The sequence below is a fragment of the Biomphalaria glabrata genome, chromosome 3 (assembly GCF_947242115.1).
Source record: "Biomphalaria glabrata chromosome 3, xgBioGlab47.1, whole genome shotgun sequence".
NCBI classification, from domain to species: Eukaryota; Metazoa; Mollusca; class Gastropoda; family Planorbidae; genus Biomphalaria; species Biomphalaria glabrata.
The window spans coordinates 42,080,617-42,092,410 of NC_074713.1; the positions used below are offsets into that span (position 1 = coordinate 42,080,617).

General features: G+C 34.1%; 1 protein-coding gene across 1 annotated transcript; it reads right to left on the reverse strand.

Moving 5' to 3' along the window:
• Positions 1-1,025: 1,025 nt before the first annotated feature.
• On the reverse strand, positions 1,026-7,339 carry LOC106055393 (NF-kappa-B inhibitor alpha-like). The gene is made up of 4 exons (XM_013211628.2): positions 6,680-7,339; positions 3,618-3,970; positions 2,857-3,194; positions 1,026-2,239 (listed from the first exon to the last, which is right to left on the reverse strand). Exons 1-4 carry the CDS (start codon positions 7,069-7,071, stop codon positions 2,168-2,170), a joined length of 1,155 nt encoding a protein of 384 aa, XP_013067082.2. The 5' UTR covers positions 7,072-7,339; the 3' UTR covers positions 1,026-2,167.
• Positions 7,340-11,794: the final 4,455 nt, after the last annotated feature.

Here is an 11,794-nt window from a genome sequence, read left to right on the forward strand (position 1 = left end):
CCTACAGGAAATAGGACGAGATCAAAGTGTGACCTGTTTGTTGATTTGTGATCTGAAGTAAAAGTTTTCATAGGTTCGTGCACAGGATCAACGATCGAAACAAAAAAGACAAAGGGACTGAGAGACAAAGAGATCATCTGAAAAACATTTGACAGAAAGAAAAAGTAAATTGTGATAAAAAAAAAAAAAATCTATCTGTTCATGACTGACAATCAAAGAGCAGAGTTGTAACAGCATCACACACACAAGGAATTGAATTCTTGTAAATCTACATTTTGTAGGCGTTCTAAAAGAAAGCCTACGCCTTAATGACTGGCCACGTTGAGCATTATCAGGCGTAGACCTAAATAACCCGTACTGTTAATGCCTAATGGTTGCATGCTATCTTGAAGTTGTCTTTCAATTTGGCAAGGATGTTCTAATAACTTAATTAAGCAAGATTAAGATGGTCTCCCCCCCCCCCCCCCATCCCTTTATTTATAAAATAGATCTTAACGAAATTCATTAGAAAAAATGTCTGCTGAAGTTATGAAAGATTGTCGGTCTGTGTAGAAGTTGCAAAGGTCAACCAAGATATAAAACAGAGATGGTGTTGGCTCAATCATCCGTCCTTTCCGTTAATTAAAAGATGTCTGACAGAAAATGAAAGGCCGCCATGCAATGCATTCTATTTTATACACTGTCAAATTTGGAGTTCTCCACTAAGGTTATTACAATATACATTTTATGCATGTCTACTGTGTTAAAGTGGAGGAAAGATGTTTTTATTAACAGCCTACGTGACCATGGCACAGCATAGCCAATATTTTGTAGGTGTATGTGTCACTTATTTGACAAGGTAAATTTGTTGAAGTCTTAGCTAGGCCTATTTCAAGCAATAGTTTAACTGTGATGTTAGAATACCATAGGGCCAAACAAGTGTTAGTGTATTGAATTAAATCAAGTTTCTACATCTTAAGTTTCCCTGAAACATGTCATTACATTTAAAAATGAGTACAACACACGATACAATGAACAAAAAGATGTTTAAAATGCATTAACTATTTAATAGTCAATAACTGTATAAAGTACAAGAAGTATTCATAGACTAAAAGACCACTCATAAGATCAGTGCCTACGAATGTCATCTAGCTCTAAAGATTAACTGTTTGAATAGATATCTATACATGTATACACATTTACAACAGCCTCTTGGGCCTGGACTTACAACCAATACATTCTTTTGTGTCTCACACCATAAAAATAAATAACACCTTCAGTAACTCAATTCAGTGATGTACAGATGCATGAAAAATGCCGCAATGCAATGTCTAGGAGAAAACATAAAATATACTCCAATAGCAGAAATATGTGGGAACTTTTCAAACAATACAAAGTTATAGGAAAACATATCTACCTGAATACATACAAATAAAATTAGGCTGCCATTCTTTGTTTCTAGAAACATAGGAAATACAAAAGTTGTACCAACATCTGGACATGGTTTTGAATTCACTAAACTGAACATGGAACAATGAGGTTCTAACACTTGTTCAAATCAAATACAAAGATGTATGCCTTCATGACATGATAACATATGACTAGTTCATTTAATTTACTTTGGTCATGTCTTAAGAACTTTTTTTTTTGCACCAATGAATTCTCTACTTTTGTGTGCTATGAAGTATTTTAATGGTCAACAACATTTTAGGTACTGAAACCATGTTAAAACCGTATATAACCTTGGTAATTCAGATAGCACTGGCATTTCTTTTGACCCAGCTAGTAACTGCCACCATAATTACACCCCTGAGCAAAACTTGTTCTGACATTAACAACAAGCTTCTCCGGTCCCACTAACTTGATTTCCTTAAAATAATGTTGAATATTATTTTCACAATTTTTTAAAACTAATAATAATGATAATAAAAAAATCCCAGATAACTTCAACTTAAATATCTTTACAAAATAACATACAAATGATATAAAAGTAATTTTAACAAGAAAACGCCATTTCCCCTAGGGAATCTGTACCAGGCTTTGATACTCCACCACTTGAAACTGTTTTTAAGTCCTCAGTATGTTTAAAATTGAACAGCGCTGTGGGTAGCTCCAAGACTGTTTAAACAATTATCAGTCTACTTGATAGTCTAAATTGAGATCTACAATTACTAATATATTTTATATTTTATCCATAGGTATTCTGACAAACTCTTTGAGGTAAAGCCCCAAAAGATCGAAATGTGGGTCTCTCATCAGCCTGTAAAAAAAAAAATTTGAAAAATTAAAATAAAACGACAAATAATCACTATTAGCTTCACCACCATACCCCAAACACATCTTTTAAGGACATGTTCTGTAATGACTCTATAAACCAACATGCAAAAGTGAATTTTTTCTACATAACAAATAAAGTCTGTGCAGAATACACTAAAAAAAATGTTTTAGACTAAATTTATTTTAATCCAGCTTCTTTTTAAATTCAAACTTAAGAACCTTAGTTCAAAAGCAAAGCTTTCATAAGCAAAGTAACTCTGACCTTGGCATTAGTGTGAAGCTTGTAAGGTAATTAATTTATAATGTTTTAATGACTCACACAATTAGCATCAGTTTTCAGTTTTAATTTGATATGTTTGAGACAACACTATTGCTATCACTAGTACATTTTAAAAAAAAATTATTCCTCTCCTCTGTTCTTATTAATTTAATTAAAGAAACACAAACTAACAGACTGATGTTTTTAACTGTAATTTGTATTAATTTGACAATTACATATATGAATTATATAAATAGATGTTCTATTAATTATAGCTTTCAAAGATCACTTGAAAAAAAACAACTGACAGTATAATAATAATAATATTTAGCAAGTCTTACCATTTCTTCATCTGAAACATCTAGGTCAGAATCATCACTTAATATCATAGTATCACATACAGCCCCACATCTGGCCAGTTCTTCTGTTATATCTTCATGTTGACGACCTAGTGCTAAAAAGAATGGGGTTAATCCTGCATAGGTCTTTGCATTCACATTCACATCTTTCTGAGAAAGCACAAACTTTAACAAGTCCAAGTTGCCCCACTCAGCAGCAAAATGAAGAACTGTCCTGCCACTCTTGCCTTCGGCTGTGTTTATGTTGGCACCAGATGCTAATAATAGCTTCATCACATGTAAATGCTCTCCAATAGAAGCCAAATGCAGGCAAGTTAGACCTTTAAAACAAATAGTAAACAATACATTTTATTAGTTAATAGTTAAAAAAGGCTTGCTAGTAGTAGGCAATAGATTATCAAATTAGAAATATTAGAAATAAGATTGCCGAGCCTCAACTATAGAATCCTGGTGAAAATTCATATTTTTACTTTAGTTTTGAAGATGTTATGTAACATGCTGGTATTATGAAGATCATCTTAAGATGATTAAGTCTACATGATTACCTGGCGTCAGGTGAGAAACAAAAAGGTCATTATACTAAGTACACAGCTTTTCAAAATGATTGCCCACAAACATAGCTGTACTCCTTCTTCAAATTTAACAGGAAACTTTCCCATGACATACTTTAAATACATTGAAATAGTTTCCCCTGTTTTATTAACTATTGTTGTATCATTCATAATAAAAGATTATAAGCTAACCTTCATAATTTCTGGACTCGAGATCTTGTGGAAATCTTTGAAAAGGAACAATGTATTTATTCTGTCTGGTTTCCTCATATTTAACAGGCATAAGCAACATTCTAACCACATCCTCAAAGCCCAACCTGCAAGCTGTGTGCAGAGGTGTGTTGCCCAACTGGTCCCTAACATCAATAGATGCACCTGCACATATGAGCCTTCTCACAACACTTGTCTGTCTGGTGATGACTGCAATGTGTAATGGTGTTTGCAAAAGGCTGTTGGTTTGATTTAGCCAATCCAGGTCAGGGGCTAATCCAATGATTTGCATTGTCACTTGTGGAAGTCCGTGAATGATGCTCAAATGAAGATGACTAATAATAGAAAAAAAAAATAATATAAATATAATACAAATGTAATACAAATATATGAATAAAAGCTGCTTGAGTTGGTTTTTTTTTAATCACGTCATATTTTTTTTATTTTTCTTATTTGTTACTGACCTAAAACTTAGAAGGTACAGGTCATACATTTTGAAAATACCTTTAAACTACTTTGTCTATACTCTATACCCTACAATATATTTATATTATCATCATCATTGAGTATGTAGGTACTTTGATTTTCCAGTCAAGGCCCTTTTTTTTTTTCTGGTTACTCAGAAACTATTGCTTTTAAAGCGGCAGTTTTGATGTGGACAAGAGTTCATGGGACATATAATATTTCATTCCAATCTTAGTTCTCAAATTGATGTTTAAAATTTATATTTAAAGTTCCTATTTATTCACATGGACCATCGATCGATTTATTCTTTGAATTTACAATGAGTTATTTTTTCTTGCCGACAAAAAAAAAATTTACCAGAATATCGATCTAAATCCCCCATAAATGTAAGTAATTGATTCAGCAGCAGATGCATTAGATATCAAAGAATCCAAGAAATACTGAAGTTTTTCTGGGCCCTAAGTCGTGGCAATTTTAAAAAAATCTTGGGTTGTGAGCGAAGTCGAAGATGTCAAGTTCTTGGCATGGGAACCTTAGATTAGTTAGATTAACATCTAGCACTATTTACAATGCCAAATGTGTATAAGTGTAAATCTATAGTAATCCTGATTAATTTCAAACATAAAGCATAAGCTTAACCGAATTGCCTAATTTATATTAATAAGTAAATCATGACGGTATTTACAGCAGAAATATTTACTAGATCTAAATCTATGACTTTTTTAAAATTTAGAATGACCCGAGAGTCAATATTATTCTATAAATCGATATAGACCGTGTCCCTAGATTCTAATTTAAAAGAAATTTCTAGAAATCAAATAAGAACATAAAACTAAAATGTTATTTAACTTTGGTTAGGCCAATAATAGAATATGCATCCTTCGTTTGGGACCCATCAACTCAAGAAAACATTAAGAAACTGGAACAGACACAAAATAGAGCAGTGAGATTCATAACAAACGAATATTCACATTTGACTAGAGTAACACCTTTAATAAAATCACTAAATTTAGAAAGCCTTCAGGACAGAAGACTCAAAAGTAAAGTAGCAATTATACATAAAAATAATCTTCAAATACAAAAACAAAATTTAATAAAATACTCCAAAAGACACAAAGATAAAGGCACATTCCTCGTCCCATATGCTAGGACAAATTTGTACAAATACTCCTTCTTCCCTAGTGCTATTAGAGCATGGAATGGGTTGCCTGAGCTAGCCAGGAAAACCAGTGACTTGGCAGAGTTTAAGTCATTGGTTAATATGCATGACTAAATGCATGACGCGTAGGACGTAATCATCTTCTTTTTTGAAGTAACATCTGTATTATATAAGATAAGATAAACTTCGACTATATTTAGTAAATTAATATTTAGCATCTCTATATCTAGATTATATGTGTCTTAGTTATTTGATTTTGGTGTGCTACTCTAGATTCAATGCAAATATTATATTAAATATTCTAGATCTATTCTAGATCTAAATAGAATTCATTTTTAGACTGTGATTATTAGATCTATGGAATAGATCAGCGCCAAAGACCTAGAATAGCCGGCATAGGATAGCATGATAGACCTGAGTCAATATTTGGCAACGACATGAATATGACATGCGTACGACGTTATCTTCTCTTTTGAAGAAACTTCTGATAGTAGACACTTGTCTATTTAATTTAATAATAAGCCTGGGTAATGCGAACCAGATTTGAGACCACTTCATTTACTACTTAGACCTAGATCTACACTTTAGGTAAAGAGTCGATATATAATAAAAAAAAAATCTAGGTCAATTTCACTTATCAGGGGGGAAACCCACCTATTCCAAAAGCAGGTAACATACGGTTTTTATTAATTTTGTTATCGGCTTAATTCTTTCTTTTCATTTTGCGCAGTGCGCCAGGCTGGGATTTCCGTCCATCATCCCCTCAACCCCGTTTCTTTTCAACAATGAGGCCCAGGCAAGGAACGCCCAAAATTAGCACAGCGTACTTTCCAAAATGACTATTTTTAGATTTGCCCAGCACACCGATCGATGACCTTTACCTAGCACGCATAAAGAACATGTATATACGTGACATAACATTTTAATTCAAGACGTCAGCGTCATGAAATAAACGATCCAAATAAAGAAATAGACATTGAATGGAGACAAAGTTACAATCCCATGGCATAATAAATGAAATCTAGATCTATTAAGTCTATCATGTTATTCATATCCATTCTCTTAAAAAGAAAATGAGCTAAACTCTGCTAAACTGTGTAAAAAAAAAAAAGAAGAGATCTGTAGAGGCGAGAGGTCTTTTAATTATTTTAATATAATTATATATAGCCTTTATACGTCTAGACTTTATAATATAGATCTAGACTAGATTACTAGATCCTCTCCTCTAGATTATAAAATATATAGATCTAAATATAGATCTAGATCTAAATCTAGATTATTCTAGATCTAGTCTAGATTACTCTACTAGACTTAAGTCTAGATGTTAAAGTTACTTTTTACGTCTAATAAATACAACAAATATTATTCTAATCTAGACTCTATAGATAGATCTAACTAGATTATGATCCTAGGCACTTACGTGTCTCCATCTTCATCTCCTTGAAATATTTCAACAACTCTCTGTGGTGAAAATGACGGCGATACCCAATTGTCATCCAAATTTAACTCTTCATCTCTGATTTCTATTAAGTCCACTTCATCGAGACCTGAATCACACACATTAGTTGGATCAATCGTCATGTCCGAGATATCATTTTCTAACCGCCTCAATTCGACATCACAGTTACTTTTTTGAGGATCACCTTCTTCCACCTCATGTGAACGACATGCTCCAGAGTCGATAGATTCCCACTGAAGAGAATCCAGTCCAGAATCGATTTTATCGTCATTGAAAGTAGACTTAATACATTTTTTTGAACTCGAATCGCCGTCGGTCTCAATATCTCGAAATGCATGATGATGATAATCCATTATTTCTGTTATTGGTTTAGGCTAGAGTTAGATCTAGAGCCACTGGAGCATTGATTAAGCACAAATAAATGTCAATTAACAGTGTTCAGCATGAAATATCTTAATTCTCCTTGAAATAAGCTATTGCTAAGCACTTACAAATACATTATATTGCAACGATCAGTTAAGAATTTTTCGGTGGAATTTCCATGCGACAACAAATTAATCTCAGCAGATGGAGCTGGGATATTTGAGGCTGTGTTGAGAAGGTACTGTGCACGTGACTTTCTAAACCAATAAGAATCAACTACCGCGTGAAGTTTTGCAAAAGGGGATTCCCCTATTTTCTATACACGACGTAATTTCATTTTTTTTTACGGAGAAGCCTAACACACAAGTGGTTCTCAAATTATATTTAGCAATAGTATCATGAAGTTAAGAAAAATAATTAAGCCCTCAGAAACAAATCATAGTCATCTTTTTTTTTTCAATAACGCCTGTAAAAAGATAAAGATTGACAAGATGAAATATGCCTTTAGCTCTTTAAAAGTGTAGGCCTAATTTATAAGATATTTTTTATTCTTGTGAAAAGAAAGGAAACAAAGACACATTTCTGGAATTGCGATTGCGTTTATTTCATTGGAGAGAGTATAACAACAAATGAAATGGTTATAACGAATTAGAATATAGGCTTAGAATTATTTTATTGTCTTATTGTCTTATTCACTACATATACTCGTATCTATCATTCAAAACAAAGGATTAAGATAGGAAGATGCACACACAGAAAAGATAGACATAGATCGGAAAAGAACTTATTGGCAAATGGTCTCGCGCGGTGCTTAGTAGAATGATTGGACCAGAATAGAACTACGTACGGGAGAGCAATAATTGTTCAACATAATCTGACCATAAACCATTGGAAAACCTTCAAAAGCTGCACCTCAGTGCCTACTACAAGCTATCCCGACAAGACCAACGTATAACTTTTAGCCCTAGAACCGGACACAGAAGAATGAGACACACATGTTCCGGAATCTGAAAATTGGGACTAGTGATATTTGCCCTTGTAAGTGTCACCAGAGAATGCCGATCATGTCTTTCAAGGCTGCATAGGCTACTCTATCGAAAGGCCCAAAGACACTTGCGGCGACTTGGCCCTTTAACAACCCCATAGAAGATTAACTACAAGGAGATCTGCCTGATCTGGGAACCACTGCGCAGTTCATCTCAGATATCTGAATTCTTCAACGTAAAAATGAGAACGCATGCCTCATAAGGCTACATATTCTAATGTGGTGTCTATATCACTGTGGTATTCCGATTGGATATATATATATATATAGGCCTATTAAAAGAAAAAAATCCTAGTAGATATTTAGAATATATATCAGATAAAATAATACCATTGAGCACTGACATTCAATATCTAAGGCACTAGCGGATACAGAAATTTTTTTTTTGTTACTGGGGGAAAAAAAAAGGGGGGGGGAGCGATTTTTTTCTTAACCCTAGCCTCATGTAAACCTTAACCCTAAGTATGAATAAGCACTCTTAAATGCTCAAAACGCATTCTACTAATGTCTACAGCAACAGTTCACTATCCAACCTATTAAAAATAACGTAAGGTTGGGGGTGGAAGGTTAATACTGAAGTGTTAGTGACAATCAAGGCACATGTAGTGTATGTCCTTATTTGCCATAATCATAGTAAGATTATCATCATGTTAAACAAAACCTATTGTAATAGGTCTAGGCTGTACCATGTTGGTCAGCAGAAGACGTCAACGGAAGTTCCAGAACAATAGTGAAGTGCTCTGTGGAAATTCGACCATTTTAACGTGCGCATAACGCGTATAATTGATTTGGCGGATACATATTAAAATATATTCTGTATATGAACCTTTTGAATAATGCTTTTACTTGATAAATATTCAAATATTAATTCATAGGCACTAACTAATTCGTAAAGTGAAATGATTTTTTTCCATAGAAACCTTCAACCCCCATCAGCAAAATGCACCCCACAGGTTGAGAAAAGCTAATTTAGATTAAGGAAGAGTTGAAGTGTTGCACCCTAAAAAAAAATACATGAATGTTTGGGTAAAACATTATAAAACACGTTCGTATTTAAGTCATAAAAATAAAAGTTCGGGTAAAACATCATAAAACACGTTCATATTTAAGTCATAAAAATGTTGGGGTAAAGCATCATAAAACACGTTCATATTTAAGTCATAAAAATGTTGGGGTAAAACATCATAAAACACGTTCATATTTAAGTCATAAAAATGTTTGGGTAAAACATCATAAAACACGTTCATATTTAAGTCATAAAAATGTTTGAGTAAAACATCATAGTACACGTTCATATTTAAGTCATAAAAATAAAAGTTTGGGTAAAACACGTTCATATTTAAGTCATAAAAATGTTTGGGTAAAACATCATAAAACACGTTCATATTTAAGTCATAAAAATGTTTGGGTAAAACATCATAAAACACGTTCATATTTAAGTCATAAAAATGTTTGAGTAAAACATCATAGTACACGTTCATATTTAAGTCATAAAAATAAAAGTTTGGGTAAAACACGTTCATATTTAAGTCATAAAAATGTTTGGGTAAAACATCATAAAACACGTTCATATTTAAGTCATAAAAATAAAAGTTTGGGTAAAACATCATAAAACACGTTCATATTTAAGTCATAAAAATAAAAGTTTGGGTAAAATATCATAAAACACGTTCATATTTAAGTCATAAAAATAAATGTTTGGGTAAAACATCATAAAACACGTTCATATTTAAGTCATAAAAATAAATGTTTGGGTAAAACATCATAAAACACGTTCGTATTTATAAGTCATAAAAAAAGCTTGTGAGAAGAAAAGAAAATGAATAGGTCTATCATGCCGCCTATGCTGCTAATTGTATGTATTTTAAGCAGTTTGTACATAACATTCTATGTTAAAGTAGGCCTACCTTAAAGAGAGTAACAGTACGAAATCTGACTGTCCTATTTTAAAACTCATGTTTTCTGCGGAAAAGGGAAAGGGGCGGAAGAATTGAAACGATTACTCATATACTGTCCTCTGTCCATTTTATATTTATTTATTATTATGATTGCATTTGGCATTATCGGGTGCATAGGGTGGGGCACTCGATGTAAGAAGCTACTCTCTGTATCTGTGGCATTTTACGTCTCGAGAGACAATCTTTTCCCTTTGCGACTTCCTGTGTGACAAAAGAGGCCAATCCTTGATACACAGATGCAGTCACAGGTTGAGCCCTTCCTTTATGCTATCTATGTGGATCTATCCAGTGCCACTTTTTTCCCCCAGCTGCTAGTGTCGATTTTAAAGAGTTCGTGTTGCGTTTGCATCTATCCGTATGACGTATACCGTATAAAAGTGGGCGACCAGCGTCTCTCCTGCCTTCTGTTAGATCGCCATACATAATGTCCTGTGGAAGTCGACTTACTGGCATTCTACGAACGTGGCCAAGCCAGCCTGTTGTTGATAACACAGCGGATGTCCTGTGTTATGACATGATTAGGAATTAGTTATTTGTTTCAGGAATAAGGGGAAAGTTTTAATTAGCGACAAGTGACGTGACAGATCTTTAAAAAATAAGAACGCTCTAAGTGACGCTAAAAGGAAGACGCTTCTTGTAGAGTAGTAGACTTGAGTACGACATAACTGACATCGGACGATTCCCTTCTTGAGTATTAAACATATTTGTAGAACAACATATCAGCGTCGACTACATATTTGATTGTTTCGGCCTTTCGCCGGTGTTACTGAAGTAGTTGAGTTCAGCGTTACTTCCAGTCAGATCTGCACTAGACAGATTGCCAAGAATCAACACCGCGAGGAGGCCTTAACACCTGGCACCCTGCTTTTCGTAGCACTCCCTCATTGGTTATTTTATCTTGCCACCGTATTTTAAAGATTCGCCTTAGGCATTGGAGATGGAAGACATTCGACTTTTTTCCCCCTGCTATAAGTAGGTTGACCATGTTTCACTTCCATATAGCAAAGTGCCCTGTTTTGCATATATAACTTATATTAGTGACAATTTTGTTACACATAAGTTATGTAATTTCTCCACTAAAATAGGCCCACCCCACCCCCAGGCATATCTAGGGTGGGGAGGTGTCCAACTGTCCAACATGGTAACGACAAACTGTCATAATATAGGCCTACAAATGGTTTAAAAATATCGATACGTAGCACATATATATTTAACTAATTTTGTTCACAAACTGTCATTTCTGCACAAAAAATCAAATCGAAAAGGTCGGCGTGGGGAGATGCAGTAGATGCAATCGTCACACCCACCTCGCAGAATCGGCCAAAAATTAAATCGTCCCCCACTCGAAGAGTTACTGTGGGGGGGGGGAGGCAGTATAGATGCATTCGCCCTCCCTCCACCACACAAGAAAAAATGGGGGGGGGGCAGTAATATAAAATTGTGTTGAAATTAATATCAGCTTATATTGCTTATAAAAATTAATAATTTTGTACACAAATTGTGATCTCCGCTATCGCCCCCCCCCCCCCGATCCGCCAATGATATTAAAACAATCGATCCCAGACGCACTGGTGGAGAATGTGGGAATTGAGACAGAAAAATAAAAAAAAAAACGATGCAAACATTCAATGGATGGCTGGAAAACATCAGAGTCTAGCAAACTTGAAACTTGAAACAATATTTTTCACTTAGAGATAGACCTATATATAT